Source organism: Lactuca saligna, chromosome 5 (assembly GCF_052625555.1).
Source record: "Lactuca saligna cultivar CGN05327 chromosome 5, ASM5262555v1, whole genome shotgun sequence".
In the NCBI taxonomy this organism is placed as follows: domain Eukaryota; kingdom Viridiplantae; phylum Streptophyta; class Magnoliopsida; order Asterales; family Asteraceae; genus Lactuca; species Lactuca saligna.
In genome coordinates, this window is record NC_136421.1 from 21,847,522 (window position 1) to 21,871,514 (window position 23,993).

Here is a 23,993-nt window from a genome sequence, read left to right on the forward strand (position 1 = left end):
GACATATTAATTTAGTAATATGACAGGGGTACCAGTTTACTCATTCATTTTGTCCAAAGTGACTATTTAGACCCGACAAAATTCATCTTATGCCCCCTTAAAGCAAGAAAAATAGTTTAAGTACTAATTATATCAATTCCAAAAATACTGTAGGACCAAAGTTCCATTTTCCTATATAACAAATAACTATATATGATATACCCAATTATTCAACATAATCTTATTCAAACACAAATCCAAACACCCAACGAGAATAAAACCACCCTAAACATATGATCACAAACGTATACATAGTTATCCTACTCAAATAGAACAAAAAAAAAAAACTTACAAAATAAAAATAATTCATTAATAAAAATAAAATTGAAAGAACTTATTGTGATGGAATCAAGTTCAGCACATTACATGCCAATCCAATTATTATGCTAACCAACAAAACAAGCCCAAAACGGGGCTACAAGATGACCATCGTTTGCCCATCGTTTGCCCATCGTTTAATCAATAATGAACCCATTATTTGTAGTTTATTTTATTGCCTTCAAAAAACTTTATCCACATATTAATTTTGACCCGAAATAAGAACCAAACCCGGATTACTTGATCATCGTGCTTCTTCAAGATAAGGATCTTCGCTATCTCCGGCTCCCAGATACAAAGAAACCGTCCCAGCAGCACCGACGACGGCACCGGTCAAATACGATTTACTACGAGACAACCAACTCGCCTGAGCCAACGCCTCCGCTTCCCGTCGATTCTTCTCCTCCTCCTCCACCAACACATCGAACCACCTCTGAGCCATGTACACCTTCACAGCTTGGATCCCCTTCTGCACGACTTCTTTCGGAGGAACCACCAGCGGATTCTGTTCGACGTTGAGTTTGATCAGCTTGTCAAGGCGGCCGAAGGTCAACGGAAGCTCCTGGAGTTGATTGTTGCTGACGTCGAGTTCTCTCAGACTGGTTAGATCGCCGATTGTGTCCGGGAGTTCTTGTAGATCGCTGAAATTGCTTCCCAGGTTAAGTACCTCCAGATTTGATAACTTTCCGATGGAATCTGGGAGGCCTCGGAGCTCGTTGAAGTGGGCGTCGAGGTACCGAAGAGATTTCATGTCGCCGATAGAGGTAGGGAAGTTTCGTACCTTGTTGAGAGCGATTGCGAGCTTCTTTAGCTTTAAGAGTTCATACCCCATCTTTGTGGGTAGATATGTTAGCTTGTTGAAACTGCCATCAAATTCTTCCAGTGACCTAATTAGAACATGCAATGCAAGAGAGATCTTCGTTATCACTTGATTCTTCTTTCTGCTAAGAAAAAGAAAAAGAAATAAGCAGAAAATGTTTACCTGCAGTGACAAATGCTGTCTGGTAATGAATCAAGTTTGTTGCTAGAGACATCAAGGATCTTCAACTTGTGCAAACAGCCAATGGAATCTGGTAGAGACGTCAAAATATTGGAAGAAACATTAAGCTCCTCAAGGTTCTCAAGTCCAGCAACGGAATCGGGAATCACCTGTTCCAATGCATCAAGGTTCATCAATGGCAGAAAGAAACAGCAGGATATGGTCCATCGATTTGTTAGATTTCTCAAACTCAATACATGTGTTGCAGTTAGGGGAGGGCTAATTACTTAAAAATCTTATTATCAAACCATAAGTTAAGAGAGTTATAGTGCAAATTCCAAAATTTTGGTCCTAGATTTCTGTTCTTCTACAGGCTGTGGTCATACATGGAATTAAGATCTGAAAATGATTGAACGAAGAAGATTAAATTAACCAATATATTTGGATAATAAGAATATCAGAGGATAAATATAATCATAAACGGCAAACCTCAAGCTGATTGGAGGATAGGTTAAGGTGAACCAATGTATGAATCTTTCCAAAGGCTTCAGGCAGAAACGGCAATCGTCTCTCTGATAAATCAATCCTTTGAGCACCATTGGACAATGCATCTGTCAGAATTGCAACCACTTCCTCCGTCAACTCCTCCGCGACGGCGGAGCTCCCTTCATCACCACCCGGCAGCGGGTTGTTTCCCTCCTTAACAGACTCATAAATCTTCTCAAGTCTCTTCTCCGCCTCGCTCAACATTTTATCATACGATTCATGCATTTGATCCAGCGAGATCAGAGTTTTGTGCATCTGTCTCTCCCTCTCGATTGCCTTCTTCCGTTTGTCCTCCTCCGGGTCGACCTTATCGGATAACGTGATCTCGTCGAGGTCGTTCGACAACGTCGAATCAATCTCCGCAAGCCTGGCCTTCGCCATGTCCACAGCTTCATGATCAGGACGCTCACCAAGGGTCTTGAGTAGCGATCGTGTCTGAGAAACATCGGCCACGGCTGCACGCATGGAAGTCAGGAGCCGAGGATCTGTTAGGTGAGGCATCCGTTCAGTGAGTTCGAAATACGGTGGCGGATTGAAGGACGAACGATCTGGCAATTTGGAAGCAAAATGAGGCATCGACGGCGGTTGTTCGATGTCTCCCTCCTGCATGTTAGATCGTTTCATGGTGGGCAGCCTGTTCATGACGTAGGAGAGAATTGGGAAATTTTTGGGGTTCGGATCCATTGGAGTACGTGTTGTTTCAGTGTGTGTTGATCGATCAAATTGAAGCAGATTTTCAGAGATTGATGAATCTGAGCTTTAGATTCGGATGCATTTCTATCCACGGAGAGAGGGCGATTATCAACAAGACCGAACGAGAACCGCAACGGTATTCCAGTCATGTGATGCAAAATCTCGGACAAATTCTTGGAGGGCAATATTTTGTAAATTGCAATTATATATTAAACATAAAACAATTTTTATATATATTTTTAATTTTAATAATTATATTTTTAAATAATCACAGATCCAAGCACATCACGTTTATTATATAGTACTCGATTTCATTTTGATCACTCATTTTACGACCATTAGCAAAATTCTCTTCTTTATGTAGTTCTTATATATCCAATTGAATTATTTATAAAAAGTTAATGTTACAAAATTATATAACTGATTAATTATTGATGATTTAAAACCAATCCAGACTAACAAACAAGCTAAAAAGGCAAAAACAGTAGATGTTTGTTTTCCAAGAGTAACTCCAAAAAAATACAACACATTTTTTAGAACATTTAACAACTCCAAACAATGAAACAAACATGTATCAATTTTAAATAAAAGTCAGGAAAAATTAAATACCCAGTGGTTTATCGGGTACGACACTCACCTCTTAGGGAGGAAGGAGTCGTAGCGGGTTGGAGGAGGAAAGGGATGAAAGCGAGAGAAAGAGAGGGGTTTAGCGGTTTGAGAAAGCCACTGTGGAGACAAATCAAAGATGAAAAGTAGAAAAACATAGGGTCGGCGGTTTTGTGGTTTTGGGGTTGCACGTGTTCGATACCCCCCGCCGAGGGTTTAGCGGTTTCGGCGGAAGGAAGGAAACGACTCCTTCCTCCTTTATATAGGAGGTACAATGTTCAAGCCATGGGGTTCAACTATGAGTTGGTCAGGAGACGATATGTGACCACTTCATTTTCTTAGCATTTCGTCCAAATGATGAGCCCTATCACCTTACCATTGCAAAAAGCCGAGAGTTGTAGTGGGCGGCCAGGAACCTATATTAAAAACTCATGAATCGTAAACACTTAAACATTATTTAGAGCACCTCCAATGGTTTCGCTATGTTATAACTTTAAAAATATATATATCAATTTATCATTTTACTAATTTAATTTATAAATAAATGACATCTCCAATGATTAATATTTTTCAATAGTTGTTTTTTACGAAAATTTAAATAATCTATTTGTTTCTAATCTAAAATATTCTATAAAACTCATATATTTAATTAGTCTTGGTATTCTTTAAATATACATTATATCTAAAATGTTACAAATAAATATGAAAAAAATTACTAGGTCATATTTATAAAAATAAAAAAAGCAATTAAAATTTTTAGACAATCGATATAAAATTTATATTTGAAAAATGAACTGTATTAAATATTTAACATAAATATTTAATTAGTAATAAATAACAAATAGTTAAAACTAAAATATAGTTAAAATGGTAAACTGAAATATGATTTAAGATTAAGAATAAGGGATACCAATGAAACTCAGCCGGGAAAGAGGTGTTGGGTTTATAATCATTGAGGGGCAGGTGTGGAGTTCGACTCTCATTGGTGGCCTCTCATGGGGAATTTTCCTCTGGAATCCCATTAAAAAGGGTGAGGGTTTGCCCTGTAAAGGAGCTCGAACCCGCGCTTCCACTGTAAAAGGTGGAAGGGCTTCTGCTTGGTATTTGCCGTTTCAAAAAAAATTAAGAATAAGGGATTAATTATACAAAACATAAATGTAGATAAATGATAAATAAAAATAAATAGATAAACAATATGTTATAATTGTTTTAAATGATTAATAAAGAAAAAGTAAATATAAAAAAGGTAAATATTAATTATGCTCTTAAAGCATCTTCAATATACCTAAAAATTATTATCACTTCATCATTCTATTAAATTTAATTTTTAATTAACTTGTTTAATCTCTTCTAATAGTTTTTTTAATAAAAATTTAATTTATTTTTTTATATCTATTTAAAATACCTTAAAATTCCTTATCTAAATAATTATTTTTTAACCCATCATATTTTAATTTAGGGATTTTCTTTATACACACCAACCTACACAGCACACCAATCTAACATTTAACCTATTTTTAATAATAGCCTATTTTGACCATGGATCCTTTTAAAAAAAAAGTTAAATATTGAAAATTATGTACTCTTATTTACTCACCCCTCTACTTGTTAATATTTTTTTCTTTTATGATTTCTTTGATTTTTTTAAAATACCTCATCTCTTTTATTTATTTATTTTTATATGATTTTTTACCTACAGAAAAAAATAAAAATAACTCATAGGTTCTTTTTTTCTCTTTTTTTTTCTTTTATGATTTCTTTGTTAAACCACAGTAGGACCCTTTTTTTTAGACAAAAATAAAAAGATATAAAAAAAACTTAATTTCATTTAATTGTGATTAAACTTTTATACGGTTTTAAACCTTGAAATTATAATGATAATAACTTTTATATATGTTTAGTTTTTTGATATAAAAAATAACCTATTAAAATTAAAATGATGATAATGACTATAAATTCATATTTGTATAGTAACTTAAAAATTAAAATTTAGTATGCGTGGTTTAACAAAGAAATCATAAAAGAAAAAAAAATAAAAAAGAACCCTATGAATTATTTTTTTTTCTTTACATAAAAAATCATAAAAAAATAATAATAAACAAAAGAGAAGAGGTGTTTATCTTAAAATATAAAATAGAAAATAAGATGTCTATCTTAAAAATTCAAAGTAGCCATAAAAGAAAAAAAAATGAACAAAAAATAAGCATGAGAAAATAGGAGTAGACAATTTTCAATATTTTACTTTTTTTTAAAATAGGCAATTATGTGAAATAAGAACTTAAAAAATAAGTTTAATGATATATATATATATATATATATATATATATATATATATATATATATATATATATATATATATATATATACATAAAAGAAAGAAAATTACTTTTTCAAAAAACAATGCAATGATTAATAGTAATGTCAATATAGTAATTATATGATAATAATTATCATCATTCATTTAAAAAGTAACCTATTAATATAGGTTGGTATTGTAGATTGGTGTGTCCAAAGTAAAACCCTTTAATTTATTATTAACTTTAGAGTACATCATTTCAAAAGTACGAAAAAGTATTACATCGTAATCATAAAAAGGATTGAAAAAAAGTATATAATGGTTACTGTTGTAAATAATTGAATGACAACATTTCCTAATGTCAAATGTGTAAAAGTTATTTTCAACTCTTATGATAAATATGTCAAATATGTGTAAGAACTCATTAATTATGTCTAGTGATTAACTAGTATAAATAGCACTATCACATATGTAAAAGATACACCAATTTGAATACTTTATATAAGTTATCAAATTCTCTCCAAATCTCCTTTCTTCTTTCTTCTTTCTTAAAGGTTCTTAGTTTAGTTTTACTAATCTTCTTTTAATTACATCAAATTTATAACACGTTATCAGCACGAAAGCTCAAACAAAGGTTATTTAGAAGTGGAAATCACATCTATCTTAATCAAGGTATGTATTACTTAGTAAAAACATTATTAATTATAAAAACCCTCATCATATTAAAATAATAATAATACTAATGAATTAATAAAACTTATACATTATGAACATTATGGACTACTAACGATTTTTATTTCTTATACTAACATTTCTTTATGTATTCTAATTTTTTTTATGCATACTAACATTTATATTATGCAACTAACTTTTAATTATGCATACTAACATTTATATTATGCAACTGACTTTTCTTTATGCATACTAACATTTAAATTATATTTATTTATACATGTCAATGTTTATTTTTTTTACTCTTCATAATTTTATTTTAACATTTACTAATATTTATTAATGTATCTAATTAGTAAAATTATACAAAGTAAAGTTATGTATTAGTTATAAATCTTATTAAATGATTTATAAATATACAAAATGGATATATATATATATATATATATATATATATATATATATATATATATATATGCAACGGTTATAAACAGTAAAAACAACGGCTATATTTTTTTTACTATAAATAAACATATTTACCCTGTTTATTTTACCCACAATAAATATTTCTCTCTTCTATCAAACAAATCAATTTCAAGAAATCAAGGTTCATGATGATTCACCCGTTTGTGATAATCATGACTATAATAGTCATATTACTTTTTATTCCAATCTTTAACATCGAAGATAATATGGAATTTCATCTACTTTTAGGCTTGTATGCAATGTTAGCTTTACCGCTTCTTTTTTGTGTAATATTTATTGAAATAAATGGATTTTAATTTTTATTTTGTTTAAAATTTATAGTTACATTATGTCCAACATTGCAAAGCTCGAGTTTGCAGCACTTGAAGTTAGCGGGAAAAACTATGTGCCATGGATGATAGATGTAAAAATGCATCTTGAGTCCATGGGAATCTCAAATGCTATAAATGAATTTAATAATTGCTTGGCACAAGACAAAGCAAAAGCACAAGTTTTTCTTCGTAAGCATATTGATGAAATGTTAAGATTTGAATATCTTGATGTTACTGATCCAAGTATTCTCTGGAATCTTTTGAAAGAAAGATTTGATCATCAAAAGGAAGTTATACTTCCAAATGCTAGAGATGAATGGAGAACACTGAGGTTTCAAGACTTCAAGAAAGTAAATGAATACAACTCAGCTTTGTTCAGAATATGTTCACAACTCAAATATTGTGGACAAGAAGTTACTGATGAAGATATGTTGGAGAAAACTTACTCCACATTTCATGCAACAAACATTACCTTGATGCAACAATATCGGATGCAAAAGTTCACAAGATATTATGAACTTAATGCATGTCTGCTCGTTGCAGAGCAAAACAATGAACTCTTGATGAAAAACCATGAATCTCGTCCAACGGGATTAGTAGCACTTCCTGAAGCAAATGCTACAAATATTGATAGTCATCGAAACAATACACGTGGACGAGGGCGTGGTCGTGGTCGAGGACGATGCCGTGGCTATTTTAATCGAAACCAAAGCCATAATCAGAACCATAATTCTGGTCGTGGACAAGGTAATAATTGTGGTCGTGGCCAGAAAAGGAATAATTACCAACATTCACAAAGAAACAATGTCCACATACAAGATAAGGCCAAAGTGGCAAGGCATGACACTGGGACATCACAAAAATCTGATGGTTCATGTTATAGATGTGGTAGCACAGGCCATTGGTCAAGGACCTGTCGCACACCTGCACATCTTTGTCAACTTTATCAAGAGTCCATTAAAGGAAAAGGAAAGGAAGCAAACCTCATTGATAATGTTGAATTCACTCTGCTAAATGTTGCCGATTTCTGCAATGACATGGAATACATTAACTAAAAAAAAAAACTGGAGCACAACACCAAGAAAAGATTGGAGATCTTTGTATAGCAGATAGTGGTAGTACACATACTATTCTGAAATCAAAGAAATATTTTTCAAAATTAATACCAACAAAAACAATTATACATACAATATCAGGTCCTGCAGACTTGATAGAGGGAACCGGGAAAGCCCATTTTATATTACCAAATGGTACAAACTTTTGTATAGAAAATGCCTTATTTTCTCCAAAGTCTAATAGAAACTTATTAAGTTTCAATGACATATATTTCAAAGGATATGACACAAAGACTGTAACCATTGAAAATAAGAAATATATGTATATTATAGACAAAAGTCATGTGCTTGAAAAGCTACCAACACTTGATTCCGGTCTGCATTATACATATATAAATATGATTGAATCAAATATGGTAATCGAAGGAAAACATTGTGATCCTGGGACATTCAGTTTATGGCATGATAGGTTGGGCCACCCAGGATTAACAATGATGCGAAGGATAATTGAGAATACACATGGGCATCCATTGAAGGACCAAAAGTTCCCTCAATCCAATAGCATAAAACCATGTATATCTTGTTCCCTTGGAAAGTTAATTATAAAACACTCTCCAATGAAAGTTGAAAGGGAATCACCAAGATTTCTAGAAAGAATTCAAGGTGATATATGTGGACCGATTCACCCTCCATCTGGACCATTTAGATACTTTATGGTCTTAATAGATGCATCCAGCAAATGGTCTCATGTTTGCCTATTATCAACTCGTAATATGGCATTTGCAAAGCTTCTTGCCCAAATTATTAAATTAAGGGCACATTTCCCTAATTATACTATCAAAAGAGTGAGACTTGATAACGCTGGTGAATTTACTTCACAAGCATTTAATGACTATTGTATGTCTGTCAGAATTATTGTTGAGCATCCAGTTGCTCATGTACACACACAAAATGGTTTAGCTGAATCACTGATTAAACGTCTCCAGCTAATAGCTAGACCATTGATAATGAGGACCAAACTTCCTGTGTCTGTTTGGGGCCATGCAATCTTACATGCTGGATCATTGATACGCATAAGACCAAGTTCATATCATGTATATCCTCCACTACAACTTGCTTTCGGTCAAGAACCAAATATATCCCATTTGAGAATTTTTGGGTGTGCAGTATATGTCCCTATTGCACCACCTCAACGGACAAAAATGGGTCCTCAAAGAAGGTTGGGAATATATGTTGGTTATGAGTCAGTCTCTATTATAAGATATCTTGAACCATTAACAGGTGATGTTTTCACAGCACGCCTAGCAGATTGTCAATTTGATGAGGCAAATTTCCCATCATTAGGTGGAGAAAAGAAGATCATGGAAAAGGATGTGTCATGGCATGAGCCTTCTTTATCATATCTTGACCCTCGCACAAGGCAATGTGATATAGAAGTTCAAAAGATAATGCATTTCCAAGAAATGGCAAATCAATTACCTGATGCATTTACTGACACAAAAAGGGTGACTAAATCATATATACCCGCTGTCAATGTTCCAGCTCGAATTGACATTCCACATGGACAATCTGATGATAAAGTCACTCAAGAGTCTAAAACACGCCTGAAGCGTGGAAGGCCATTTGGTTCTAAGGATAAGAACCCACGAAAAAGAAGAGGAGCAGAAAATGCACTAGATCATGAGGAAAGTGTTCCTGGAGAAACACGAATTATTCAAACTCCCCCAGGAAAAGAGGATGATGCACAAAATTATGGTCAGCCAAATAGAATATGTGACCAAAATGAAATTGACAGTATAAATGCAATATTATCTTATTCAGCTGCATGTGATATTATGAATGATGATCCTGAACCACAATCTGTCATTGAATGTCAAAGAAGAAATGATTGGGCTAAATGGAAGGAAGCTATGCAAGTTGAATTAAATTCTCTTAACAAGAGAAAGGTTTTTGGGAACATTATCCTCACACCTGAAGTTGTGAAACCATTAGGATATAGATGGATCTTCGTACGAAAAAGAAATGAGAAAGACGAAATTGTAAGATACAAGGCCAGGCTTGTTGCTCAAGGTTTCTCTCAAAGACCTGTAATTGATTATGAAGAAACTTATTCACCAGTAATGGATGCAACCACTTTCAGATATTTAATCAGCTTGGCAGTATCTAAAAATTTAGAGATGCGTCTTATGGATGTTGTTACAGCTTACCTGTATGGATCACTTGATAGTGATATCTATATGAAAATCCCTGAAGGATTTAAAATGCCTGAAGCGTTAAGTACAAAACCCAAAGAAATGTATTCTATAAAATTACAAAGATCTTTGTATGGTTTAAAGCAATCTGGGCGCATGTGGTATTATCGTTTAAGCGATTATTTGACAAGTAAAGATTATAAAAATAACACTATTTGTCCACGTGTATTTATTAAGAAAACAACATCTGGATATGTGATCATAGCAGTCTACGTTGATGATCTGAACATCATTGGAACGAATAAAGAAATCCTTGAAGTGATTGAACTTTTAAAGAAAGAATTTGAAATGAAAGATCTTGGAAAAACCAAATATTGTCTTGGTTTACAGATTGAGCATATGCCTAACGGAATACTTGTGCATCAATCAAATTACACAGAAAGAGTCTTGAAACGTTTCAATATGGACAATGTAAATCCTTTAAGCACTCCAATGGTTGTTAGATCATTAAATATTGACAAGGATCCATTTCGTCCATGCGAAGAAAATGAAGAAGTCCTTGGTTCAGAAGTGCCATATCTAAATGTAATTGGAGCTCTTATGTATCTTACCAATTGTACTAGACCTGACATTTCTTTCGCAGTAAACTTGCTAGCAAGATTTAGTTCAGCCCCAACAAAAAGACATTGGAATGGAATCAAACATATTTTTCGATACCTTCGAGGAACTAGTGATTTAGGGTTATTTTACCCTAACAATTCAAAACAAGGTTTGATTGGTTATGCAGATACAGGTTATTTGTCCGATCCTCATAAAACTAGATCTCAAACTGGATATGTATTCATGAATGGAGGTACTGCAATTTCCTGGCGTTCTCAAAAGCAAACACTTGTTACCACATCCTCAAATCATGCTGAAGTAATTGCACTAAATGAAGCTAGTAGAGAATGTATATGGTTAAGATCAATGACACAACTAGTTTTAACTTCATGTGGACTTGAAAAGGATATATGTCCAACTTTAATATATGAAGATAACTCAGCATGTGTCGCTCAAATGAAAGAAGGATATATCAAGAGCGACAGGACAAAACATATACCTCCAAAGTTTTTTGAGTACACTCAAGAGCTTATAAAGAACCATCAAGTTGAAATCAAATATGTTCAATCCAGTAACAATGCAGCAGACCTTTTTACGAAGGTACTTCCTACTGCAATATTCAGGAAACATGTTCATGGCATCGGAATGCGACATGTGCATAGAATATAATGTGACAGATGTCTAAATAAGGGGGAGTAAACTATACACTGCACTCTTTTTCCCTTCGCTAAAGTTTTTTCCCACTGGGTTTTCTTTAGCAAGGTTTTTAATGAGGCAGTACTTAAAGGTTGAACTCTAATTTGAAATGATGTCATCCAAGGGGGAGTGTTGTAAATAATTGAATGACAACATTTCCTAATGTCAAATGTGTAAGAGTTATTTTCAAATCTTATGATAAATATGTCAAATATGTGTAAGAACTCTTTAATTATGTCTAGTGATTAACTAGTATAAATAGCACTATCACATATGTAAAAGATACACCAATTTGAATACTTTATATAAGTTATCAAATTCTCTCCAAATCTCCTTTTTTTTTTCTTCTTTCTTAAAGGTTCTTAGTTTAGTTTTACTAATCTTCTTTTAATTACATCAAATTTATAACAGTTACAATTTTGTATTTTATAATGAAATATCATTAAATATTTAATACAAAGAATTAATTAATCATTAAATAAAAAGTATTTAAAGTTAAGATACATTCAAAGGCTAAAATGAAATATAATTGAAGTATAAAAGATTAAATATACAAAACGTACAACTATATTGGCGGCTCAAAAAGGATATATACAGTATCACTATATACTCCAATAAAAAAAAAAGAATAAAATATAATATAAGTTCTCTTTTTATAATGGTCTTAGTCCACTTAATGTATAGGCCCATTGTGTATTATTTTTTTTATGTATATCGGCCCATGGCCTCCATGATTGTACGATACCTATATATTTGATTAACCAAGAGGATATACTATCGTAGGAAAACATACAAATTGACAAAAACACTTTTCAAACTTTGTATCAATTTTTAATAAAATGATAAAAACTTTAGTTGTTTACATTAAACAAAAAAAAAAATTACTTAACCACCTTTTATAAAAAGAAAAAAAAAACATCATTTATGCATCTTCATGAAAACAAATATTATAAACCAAAGCCATCAATCGCCAACAATATTTCTCTTTCAACCAATTCGAACATCTCAAGTACCCGATCACCAAACTTGACGATTATATTCCGAGTTATTCGCTCCTCAAATTTGCAACTTTTGAGCCACACAACCCCAACATAAACATCACATGTGCACCATCCCGGTCTTCCATCCCTAACCTCGTACTTAACCTGAACCTGCATTTTCATATCCTTTATATAAATAATAATCTTTACACATATTTTATTTAACATTTAAACTACTTTTATACAATATATATATAAACCAACAAAACATAATAGGGTCTAGTGTTAATTGATACTTACATAAAAGTGGTCGCCAAATGGCACATCATGTAGACACATCGCCTCGGTTACAATCCACCCTTCCCCATGATCAGTGGTAATGGATGACTTTTGCTGCGTGCATGTGACATCACCTCCAAAACTCGACACTCTTCTATTAAACTTGTAGCATAAACGTCGCTCAAAAAGATTGGAATCAGTGGTTACATGTTCCCAATTTGTTGTATTGTAATTCAAACACGACAATTTTTCCATCACTTTGTGCTCCAAGTTTCCTCCTTTAAAAAACTCCATCACTGACTCCACCTATAAGTCAAAGTCGGGTAATTTATGTTTGTAAGCCTTATTTTGTTACACCCGACTAGAAACAAGTGGCCATTTTGTGATAAAAAGTTGAAAATAAAAGGTAGTCATTTTTTGATATCACATTCCCTTTTGGGTTGTTTTTGTGATTAGCCCAACAAATTAAATATCAATTTCTGTATGACCTATTTTGTCATGTCCTCTGTATCATAACAAACAATGCCTAAATGTTTTTTTTTGGGTACTCACATTAAAAGGAAGTTCTTTCGAGTAAATATTGGTCATTTTTTCATCTTCAACCACCAAATGGGAAGTAACATCTTCGTATAAACACTTCTCATCTTGTTCATGTTGTTCCCAACCGGTTTTCTCATGTCCATCTTGATCCGAATTCAATGATCTTGTTTTCCACAATGCCATAATAGTCCTGAATTTTACACAAAATTCATTCACACAACAGAAAATCAATAAAACGTAACATTGTCATTATTATGTTTACCTGTTTGCAGAATGAAACGACACAAAAGAATGGAAACAAAAATGGAGCCTTCCCTCTTCATCTTGAGACTTCGCACCATGTCTAGCATCTACACCTCGACCTTTATGCAGAACAATGACAAGTATTGGGCTCCCAACTGATGCCAATGATGGTGGAAGCACGTGAATGTCTTCAACATCTTCCCACAGGAATGAAAACCTTGTTTTGTGTCCGAATAAATTGGCGTAAAACCCGATAATTCTTGAAGATACAAAGAGTCGACCCTGAAAAAATGAGATTAGAAAAATTATCGTAGTAAGTAATGGGTTTGATTTGGTTTTTTTTGGTGGGTCCGGGTATACCTGAAGGGGTAATTTTCTTTTGAGAGAGCATGAGAAATCACTAATAAGAAATTCCTCTGGTGGCAAGCTAAAAAGCTTCTGGAATGTCGAATTCCTATGAGGTGACTTCACGTTTATCTGTTAAGTCGTAAACATAATTAGTAGTGATGTGCATAAAATCAATACAGAACTATTTGGTTTTTCAATTCAGAAAAAACAGAAATTCGAGGTCAATTTAGTCATTTGCTTTGAGATAAACTTCTTTGCTATTATTTAGAGTAAATTACACGAATGGTCCCAATGGTTTGGGGTAATTTGTGCGCTTGGTCCCTAACTTATTTTTTTAAACTCGGAAGGTCCCTACTGTTTGTTTTTATTTCGCGCTTGGTCTAATAGTATTTTTAGGTAAGACAGGAACCAAACGCGTAACAAAAACAAACAATAGGGACCTTCCAAATTAAAAAAATAAATTAGGGACCAAACGCATAAATTACCCTAAACCATAGGGACCATTCGTGTAATTTACTCTATTATTTATTGCCAAAATGAATCATCCGGGGCGACAAATACTTGAAACTTAGAAAAAACCTTTTTCCCTGCTTCTTTCTCGACTTTTGTCAAATACTCCTTGATTGTTTCAACTCCATTATTATTATCCAAAAAAATCCTTAAATGCAACTTCGATTGAAAAGATTGAGCAAGTTTTCCCTCGAGTGGGACCCACATGTCCGCTAATTCATCAGACGTATGTCTCAAGAATCTAATCTCCGCATGCCCAAGTGAAGTCGGTTGACCAAAAGGACCATCGAAGTCAAAAACTTCAACATCCAATAACGACGGGGGTTCTTCAGCAGCATCAAACTCGAGAATTTCTGCAAGAATTTTAGCAACCAATCGTCATCAATTTTCAAGAATCTTGATAAAACCAGTTAAAATTTTGACATCGAACAAACCATTCCATTGTGGATCGAGAGTTTGAAGCTTGACAGAACTTGTTCTTGTCTTCCCGTTACATGTCAACACTACAAAAGGATCTGAAAATCCCGAACAATCCAATGGAGCTAACTTGTTTCCCTCGATCAGTGCTACTGTAAGCACCCATCCTTCACCTTGAGCTTTGACGCCATGATCGTTTCCTGTCAACAATCAATTAGAGCATAAACATGTGCATAATCAATGAATTTTTGACGAGTGCTAAGGGGAAAACCCGAAAAGTTTACCTCTACTCAGTCTAGCTTGAACAAATCGGGAAACCATGATATAAACGCGCTCCAAGTTGAAGAAAATTACTCCACACGTAACAAATTCACCAAAACTATCAGGCAATTCAAGCCCTTTAAACTCTAAACCTTGAATCCGATTCGGTTCACATAGTACAATATGCACAAAAGCATAAACAACCATGAAAACAGTAGAAAGCACGGTGAAATTACAAAAATACCCCACTGCCAATTCCCAATCGGATTGGTGATCATTCCGCAGAGCCTCCAACGTTTGATCTTTGTCTAATACAGTCAATTGATTCACGGGTTTGACTCTTTGACCAAGCAATCCTGTAAATTGGTCAAAACTCTCCTTCAATCCTTGCTTAGCACCACCTTCAATCATACCTTTCATCATTGTGCTTTGATGAAAAGTAATCCCCCAAGAAATTGTAATCCTTGAGGTTTCATCTCCTTCGTGGTGGGGGCCTTGTGTTATTTTATACAGTAATTCAATTCGAAAGGTACTCCCGTATGGAACATCAGGTGTATTTACTTTTACAAGAACGCAAAATTCTTTCCTATTTGCTTTAATGTAAGTTTGTTCTTCTGTAACTCTGTTAGCTTTGACCAATCTTGTTGCAGCTTTTGTGTAAGTAACTGTTCGGGTCAAAGATGACATTTTATCGGATTCCCATGTCCATGGGGACTCGTGAACATCTTTTGTACCCTGTGACGTTGCTAAATCTTTCCGGAATTGTGAATCGGGAGCAAAGAGTAGATGGTTTAGATCTTTTGGATGTATGACGTATGTTTCATCGATTAGAACACCTCCATGTAGATTTTCAGGAGTTTCCCTTCCTTCGTCTGCTGATTCCATGGTTTCCATTGATTCTTCGAAGGTTGTAGTGAAGGTGGATTCTTCTGTTGACTCACCGTTGTCGGATGAAGTTGTGGGTAAATCTGATGAATCGTATTTAATGGAGGATTCGTCATGTTTACTGAAAAGCTTCTCGAATCGGCCTGCAATGGCTTTCATCATCTTTTTTGGTGATTTTGAGGTGTTGGATTCGTGTGTTGGGCTTTGTCTGCCATCGTGTTCGTCACTACTGCCATTGGTGATGATCGGTTGTAAGGAGAATTGATGAACGTTTGATATGTCGTGGCCTCTCCCATGAAGTGAAAGTGCAAGAAGAATCTTCCCTGAAATTAATTTCAAATTTCAACACTATGATTGTAGACGTAAAATGATTGCTACATCGCATATAACAAATTAACAACATATAAAGATCATAAAATGATTTAAAGCTGGAAATCTAAGACACCCATCTTAATTTCAAAATTAAATTGTCGAAAGCTTGAGTCTTTAAGATAGAAGCTGAGTATCTCTATACATGGAGGATAGATTCTTAAGTCCTGATGTAGGAAAACAGAGAGATGAGTATGGAATACGAACCACATTCTTTATTGATTGATTTACGGGATTTGTGAGTTTCAATAGAAAACCAAGTCGGTGGCAAATGATGACTCTCTTCAGCAGCAACGGACCACAAAGGGATCCGAACCCGACCCACCAAATCCCTAGAACCATTGTGAAAGAAACCAATAGATTCATCATCGCGATGATAAACAGATACAATGAGTTCATCATCCTCTAAAGAATGAACTCTGAATGCAAACTCTTCGTTCCAAATAGGGTTTTTTGTGTTCTTTAAAACCCTTGTTCTTGATTTGAATTTTCCAACTCTGAGTTTTACAAAAGAGTCTTGAACGACCCAATCCCTACCCTCTAATACGTACACGTAGAGCCTCATTGTGTGGCAGAAAGATTGAACTTTTTTTTGGAAAATGAGATGGGTTTTGTTCGTATGAAATGGGTTTTTGATTTCTTGAAATGGGAATGAAGGAAATTGACTGTGTAGTTGCGGTGGATGACGATGGAGGTGGAGGTGGAGGTGGAGATGGAGATGAAGACGGCCATTGAAAGGGGAAACGTGGAGCGAGGTAAGTAGCGACACGAGGGATGTCGAGTTTGAAGAAAGAGAAAAGAAGGAAGAGTATGGCGGTTATGTCAGGGTATCATTTGACTTGATTCCGTTTTTTATATCATTATTTTTTTTTTTTTTACTTTTTACACTTTGTTGAATAAAACATTAGGAAAAATAACTAATAAAGAAAGTATTTAGAATCATATCAAGTTTAATCTTTAAGTTTAAAAAACTCACAGATGGTCTCTGTGGTTTTAAAACTTTTAACAAATGATTATTCCGACTTACTGCGTTAGCTTTTGACCGTTAAATCAGGGGTATTTTTGTCATTTCATTACCCAGGGACCATTTATGAGGTTTTCTATTACTTTTTTTTAAAATAAATAAATAAATTTAATATGCAAGATCCCACTTCTCTCTCTCTCTCTCTCTCTCTCTCGTTTGTGACTTCATCTGCAAAAAACGAAGGAGCTCCTCAAATTGCACACTTGATAAGACAATCCGAGCTTGTTTGAACGACCTTGGATCCCAAGCACGATCGTGAACACACAACACGCAATGACAAAGGTTCTAGTGATCGGAGCATTATTTGATCAATCAACAAAAGAATTATAAACAACTGATTCAAATTAGCAACAAGAAAGGGAATTTCAAAGAAATTGGTAGAAATACAAACTGAAACCAGATGGGCCGCCGTTCATCTTCCTTTAAAGTGAACCAACGACCTTCAATCTTGAGAGGGCCTTTTGTCGATTCAAATCTTTGTTCTACTATACCAATCTACGATGACGACTATAGTTTACTGGCAATTTTTCAGAGGGGTTGTAACGAGAAGAATTTGGTAGGTTAGGGTTTCACTTGTGTCACAAGCTAGCAATTGTTGGTAGGGGATTACTCTGGTAAAAAAGGTTTCATAAATTTCAGTACAAAACGTACTACCACCCCTATATTGGAAGGAGCTCCTCAAATTGCAGTCAAAGCTCTAATTTCTAGTTCATGTAACGCAATTAGATGCATCACAAGGGTTCTACAACGATTCATATACAGATGGATCTGAAAAACCCAAAATCAAACGGGAATATGTGGCAAAAAAAAAGTTCGTTCATCCCTAAACTATACAGTCAACACAAGAACCCACCCCCAATTTCAATCTGATTCGTTACCTATCGTGATTTACAGGTTTGAGATTCAACAAAAATCGAGACCCATCGTTGGGTCTCTTTGGTTAACTGATTGCGATTTCAGGATGCACAAGAAGGAAATCGGGACCCTTTGATGGGTCTCTTGGTCTCAATTGAAATCAACAAGTCTCGAGAATGTGATTCAAGATGGCAGAGGTGGCAATGACGTACCAGCAACAGCAAAACGATGGTGGCGGTATTTAGCTGGGGGCTGCTCTGGTATCCTTCTGCTGCTCTATTTCTGTTTTTGTTCCAGCGAGTTCCACAAGAAGGGATATGAAGAAGCAACGACAGGTGGCTGGAGGTTGTGTGGGTGGTTTATTGAAAGAAGAACAACGGTGGAATGGTGGCGGTTTTGTGGCAGTGGGTGGTAGCCCTACTGTTGGCTTTTCTTGCTTCTAGTGGTTCACAACACGGAAGGAAAAAAGAAAGCAGTAACAAATTTTCAAGGGTGTTTATCAACTTGCTTGATAGAAAAGGAATCGAAGGAGCAAAGTGTGGTGGTTTATGGCGGTGGGGCTTGGTCGACCAAAACGGTGGTGGCAGTAGGTGGTGTGTGGGCAGTGGGAAGTGGTAGAGTGTGACCGGAGAGGAGGCCAGAAATTGGTATCTCCGGTGGTTGTTTCTTCCACCGGTAAATCGGAGAGAGAGAGAGAGAGAGAGAGAGAGAGAGAGAGAAACAGAGAGAGAAAGAGAGAGAAGTGGGACCTTGCATATTAAATTTATTTATTTATTTAAAAAAAAGTAATAGAAAACCTCATAAATGGTCCCTAGGCAATTAAATGATAAAATACCCCTGACTTAACGGCCAAAAGCTAACGGAGTGAGCCGGAAGGACCATTTATTAAAAGTTTTGAAACCACAGGGACCATCTGTGAGGTTTTTTGAACTTAAGGACTAAACTTGATATTTTCGAAAACCACAGGGACCATTTTTGAAGTTTTGTCTATAAAAATAGTACTAATTTTTTTATGTATGTATTAGGTTACAACCCATGAAAACCACGGGTAACTATTTATATAACATAATATAAGTTTGAATATAGCTTAAAAAATAGAATCAATCATTGAAATGACATTGATATTCAAAAAACTAAATATAATAGAAAAATATGAAGATTTAAAAACATTTGCTTAAGCTTGAGTTGGATTTGGCCAGAACTTTTTCATGCGGATCTATCCCTGAAGGAATTAGTGCCGACACTTTTTACCAGCGACATGACTTTTAGTGGCGACTTAAGCTTGAGTTGCTGCTAATAGCCCATGTCATCGACAAAAGTGTCGCCACTAATTACATTTTTTCTTGTAGTGTAAGGAATGTCTTTTAATGTAGTAAGATATTGAAATTCGAATTTTGATCCTTATAATAACTTTTATCTTTTCGTCTATATAGTTTTAGTTTTTTTAATCTATCATTCTTAATTAATATATAGTTCTTTAATAAATTCATTTTAGTATGTGAAACTAAGTACCCTTCCTCGACCACATACACACATGCTTAGCAAGTAAAGTGTAATGTTAAGCATGTAAAGTGTAATGTTCCACTTCCATGTCTCATGTCAATTTAGCATAATTTTAGATGGTAAGGTTTTGTCATGATCAAGGACAAGATACATTTAGTTTCAATGAAGCACCATTAAAAGATACATTTTGTTAGAAGCACCACAAGGAATGTGAAGCATGAAGTCTTGGAAGTCTCCTAGTATATAGCCATTGTCCGTGTATTGACTCCCCATGTGTTTGATAAACTAATCCATTGTTTTCTCTTTGAAATCAAGAATCTAAACTAATCCATTGTTTTCTCGTTGAAATCAAGAATCTACACTCCAATTACATCGAACTTGTAATTAAATCGATGATATTTACAATGACAATAATGATGACACTAACAACCATGAAAAAAAGTCAATCCAATGTACCAACTTACTTTTTTGATGTTTTTATAGATCCATTCATAATGACAATACTGTATTTCAGCTGTGGTGCAAGTTAAGGTTGTGCATGGGTCATTTTGGGTCGGTTTTGGACCCAAACTCAACCCAACCCATGAATGGTCGGTTTCTGGTTTTCATAACCCAATAGGATTGGTTTCTGGTCGGTTCGGTTTCTCGGGTCCTGAAGTCGGTTTGGATGGTTTTTCGGTTTCTTGGGTTCAACCCATATACTCATGGGTTCTGGGTTTAAACCCATGAGTTTTGGGTTTTAACCAATTTTCCATAAACGAAACGACAACCTAAGTACTTCAAAAAAACACATATTAAAGTTAAATACTTCAAAAAGCATGAGTCATACAACAAACATTCTATTACAAGTTGGAACAAAAGCCCGAAAATAGTCTATTACAACCAAAACACAATCAAGTATGGGTGGTTTCTCAGGTTGGATGGGTCGATTTCTTGGGACGATTTGTCAGTTTTAAGTATGGATCGGTTTCTCAGGTTGGATGGGCTGGTATCTAGGTAAAAAACGTAACCAAACCCGATTTTCGGTTTTTAAAAATATCAAACCCTAACTGTCGGTTCCCTTCGGTTTCGGTTTTTTTGGTTTTGTCGGTTTTAATCGGTTTCTTGGTTTTTTGGTTTGGGTTTTCTCACCCCTAGTGCAAACCCAATCTTTCATCAGTTAAGTCTTCTTGAAACTTCCTGTTTAGGTCCACATGTAGTTAGTCCAAGATAATAATATCCTTTTTAGGAACTTTGTGACAACCCGGAAATTCTATTTTGTACAACCATTCAATCCAATAGAAGTCAAAACAGTTTCTGCTAACTTTCAAGCTTTTTGGATTAAGTTTGAGGGTTTTAAGTTTAGTACTTCAGGAAATATCAGGAGAGAGGATGCCTTAGGGTTTATTGTGCAACAATATTATTCCAAAACTCCAAGAGTTTGGAGTTTACGGCCTAAACAAAGGTGTTTACGACCTTAAACCCTAATGTGGGGGTATATATATGACACTTAGTCATTATTTGCCATTTTTCACAAAACCAAGATCCAAATCTCAAAACTCTCTCAAGTATCATCCAACAATTCTTCAAGATCTTCAACTTGTAAGTGTTTCTAGTCCTAATAAGTTGATATATTACTTAATCTAGTGATCTAACACACTTTCATCCGTGAAATCATTCCAAAAGGTCAGATCTTCAAGTTTCACCAAGAACACAAAGAACACACACTAGTGTTCTTGGACTTTTAGCACCTTTTCAAGCTTCTAGATAGTAATTACTTCTATCCTAGAGTATCTTAAGGCTTGTTACACTTCCATATATCAAGAAATATCCTAAGAAACACCAAGATCAAGGTGTTTACGGTCCAAGATGTTCTTGGACCGTAAACCCTAATTAGGGTGCCAAAGTGTGCCCTAGTCCCTCCTAAGCCTTGGAAACTTGCTTAGATCCCTTCCTTGATGAGTTAAGGGCTTGAAAACATCAAAAAACCATAAACCATATGGGTTTACGGTCGTAAACCCAAAGGAAAATGGTCTAAGGACCGAAAACTCCATTTAGGAGTGAAATGGTGACCTAATCCCTTCCATAGGCTTATACTTCAAGTAGAAATGCTTCTAAGGAATTATAGAGCTTCAAAACAACACATCGTCAAAGGGCATGAGATTACGGCCGTAAACCCATGAGTTTACGACCGTAAACTCAATGAGTGATGGTCATAAGAACCATAAACTCAAATAAGGGCTTTCCTTGAACCTTAAACTCAATAGCAATGTCCTATAACACTTAGATGCAATCCTTAGGATTAATAGCACTTATAAAAGGTGTTTTACATGTCTTAAGATGTCTTAACTTTGTTAATTAGTTGTTTAAAAGACTAATTGGATACATATATTTGTTATTATATGTTAACTAGGATCATTGAGTGTGTACAAGCATTCACTTGACACTTAACATCCTATTCAGTTCGTTCATCCAAACCACTCACTACAGGTGAGTTCATACTCCTTAATTAACCTTTAGAATGCTTTTAAATGTTTTTAAATGCTTTATGGGGGAATACAAGTTGAACCATGTTAGTTATTAGATCAATCACATGTGATTAATAACTAACGTGCAAATGGATTTTTCATGCTTTAAACTGTTTTACCAAACAAATGACTTCAAACTGTTTATCAAATCATTTTACATGTCAAACTCTTTATCAAATTCACTTTTGTATACTAAACCTTTCCTTTACAATTTTTAAACTTATATATTGTTAAAACCATGTCTACTACATATATAGTTATATAAATAAGGTTTGAAGGACTTAGGAGAGATAACCCACTTCACTTCCTGTCGTTGTTTGGTTGTGGTCTTAAAGTACCCGGTTGTTTGTCTGAGTGTCGTTGAATCCTTACTTATATATTATGTATATATGTATAGATATAAAGACTTTTATCTCAGTTCAGTACATTCAATCATTCAACAGGTTTACTAATAAACTATAATAGGTATAGTTTAGAGTTATACTACTTACTACTTCTAGTTCAATGAAGAATACAAGAGTCAATTCATTCATGAGTCATTACTTATTACTATGAGAACATATGCAACTATACTAGAATGAGAACATATACAACTATACTAGAATGAGAACATATACAACGATACTATGATGAGTAACAATACATTACATATACAAGAATACATTAACATAAATGTGATCCATTGTATCGGAGCATGCCTTCATTGTCATGGCCCGAGTTGTAGCCATAATCTCCTGGAGGGAGAGCGTGAGTTTACGTATAGATCTATACTGGATTGACTATCCTACACCTTGCTGCTAGATACAGTCGGACCTGCAGGTCTGCGGGTGCCAAACGTCATACCTTTTTACGACTTACAATGTCGTGTTTCCTGTCGATAGTATGGTACAATTAATCACATAATACCTTGATATAAATCCGGTTTAAGGTAGTTAGTACAGCAATAGTTCCTATAATACAACACTATAGTACTACATTAATTTACCCTTTACATTTACTTGGTGATCATTTCACTTTAACATTAATGTACTAACTATATTTTGATAATGATAGTTACGCTTAGGAAAATTACACACTTTTACAAGAAACAAACATACAAAACAGTTGTGCCTTGGTAGAAGGCTACTTTTAGTAGAAAATATAGGATTTTCTAGGAGTTTCAAACTTTTACAAATACTTCCAAACATTCACATACTTTTACTACAAACGTTTACAAACTCGTACTTCAAACACTGTTACAAACATTTTGATACAAACATAGACACTATAACTTATGAACTCACCAGCATTAATGCTAATACTCGCTTTCAAAATAACTTGTATTCTCAGGTCATCAGTAGACAGGTACCGATGCCAACTTTTGAGAAGATGGAGCGCATTCAAAACTCTTCTTATGTTTTCATTTATGTTTTGGTGTCTTATATACTACAAATTACACTTGTATTAAAATTATATATTTAATGCAATGAATGATATTGTTTACTTGTTTACTATTATACTGTGTTGTGATATTGTACATGACGTCCTCCGCCCCAAAATGTTTCTGTCGTTCTCGGTTGTGGGGTGAGACAAACTTTATAATTTTTAATGATATCGTTTTTTGGAATACTTATTTAGCAATTAATATCATTGTTTATCATAACTGAATTGGGAAAACAATATTCTCCTATTTTCACCGGAGTACATAACGAATGCTTGGACTCTTATTTTTTTTATTATTTTTTTATTTTTTACAGTTATATCCCTCCTCCTACCATAAAAAACTAACAATCTTCTTTTTGAG

General features: G+C 34.3%; 3 protein-coding genes across 3 annotated transcripts; 1 reads left to right on the forward strand and 2 right to left on the reverse strand.

Moving 5' to 3' along the window:
- Window positions 1–327: 327 nt before the first annotated feature.
- On the reverse strand, window positions 328–2,759 carry LOC145048856 (plant intracellular Ras-group-related LRR protein 9-like). Its single transcript, XM_078997485.1, has 3 exons — window positions 1,826–2,759; window positions 1,340–1,506; window positions 328–1,244 (listed from the first exon to the last, which is right to left on the reverse strand). The coding sequence occupies exons 1-3, from the start codon at window positions 2,564–2,566 to the stop codon at window positions 602–604; spliced, it is 1,551 nt and encodes a 516-aa protein (XP_078853611.1). The 5' UTR covers window positions 2,567–2,759; the 3' UTR covers window positions 328–601.
- Window positions 2,760–4,093: 1,334 nt separating this feature from the next.
- LOC145045127 (uncharacterized) lies at window positions 4,094–8,001 on the forward strand. The gene is made up of 2 exons (XM_078993466.1): window positions 4,094–4,281; window positions 6,957–8,001. The coding sequence occupies exons 1-2, from the start codon at window positions 4,094–4,096 to the stop codon at window positions 7,999–8,001; spliced, it is 1,233 nt and encodes a 410-aa protein (XP_078849592.1).
- A 4,302-nt stretch (window positions 8,002–12,303) lies between these two features.
- Window positions 12,304–17,154, reverse strand: LOC145044949 (C2 calcium/lipid-binding and GRAM domain containing protein). The gene is made up of 9 exons (XM_078993304.1): window positions 16,529–17,154; window positions 15,091–16,275; window positions 14,824–15,006; window positions 14,459–14,742; window positions 13,892–14,008; window positions 13,551–13,813; window positions 13,301–13,478; window positions 12,770–13,054; window positions 12,304–12,640 (listed from the first exon to the last, which is right to left on the reverse strand). The coding sequence occupies exons 1-9, from the start codon at window positions 16,884–16,886 to the stop codon at window positions 12,437–12,439; spliced, it is 3,057 nt and encodes a 1,018-aa protein (XP_078849430.1). The 5' UTR covers window positions 16,887–17,154; the 3' UTR covers window positions 12,304–12,436.
- Window positions 17,155–23,993: the final 6,839 nt, after the last annotated feature.

Coding starts and splice junctions, on each gene's coding strand:
- LOC145048856 (XM_078997485.1), bottom strand. CDS start 2,566: ATGGATCCGAACCCCAAAAATTTCCCAATTCTCTCCTACGTCATGAAC. Junction 1,507..1,825: donor TATCCTCCAATCAGCTTGAG/GTTTGCCGTTTA, acceptor GCATTGGAACAG/GTGATTCCCGATTCCGTTGC. Junction 1,245..1,339: donor GACAGCATTTGTCACTGCAG/GTAAACATTTTC, acceptor TGTTCTAATTAG/GTCACTGGAAGAATTTGATG.
- LOC145044949 (XM_078993304.1), bottom strand. CDS start 16,886: ATGAGGCTCTACGTGTACGTATTAGAGGGTAGGGATTGGGTCGTTCAA. Junction 14,009..14,458: donor AGAAAGAAGCAGGGAAAAAG/GTTTTTTCTAAG, acceptor ACGACTTAACAG/ATAAACGTGAAGTCACCTCA. Junction 12,641..12,769: donor CATTTGGCGACCACTTTTAT/GTAAGTATCAAT, acceptor ATGAAAATGCAG/GTTCAGGTTAAGTACGAGGT.
- LOC145045127 (XM_078993466.1), top strand. CDS start 4,094: ATGAAACTCAGCCGGGAAAGAGGTGTTGGGTTTATAATCATTGAGGGG. Junction 4,282..6,956: donor GGTGGAAGGGCTTCTGCTTG/GTATTTGCCGTT, acceptor TAAAATTTATAG/TTACATTATGTCCAACATTG.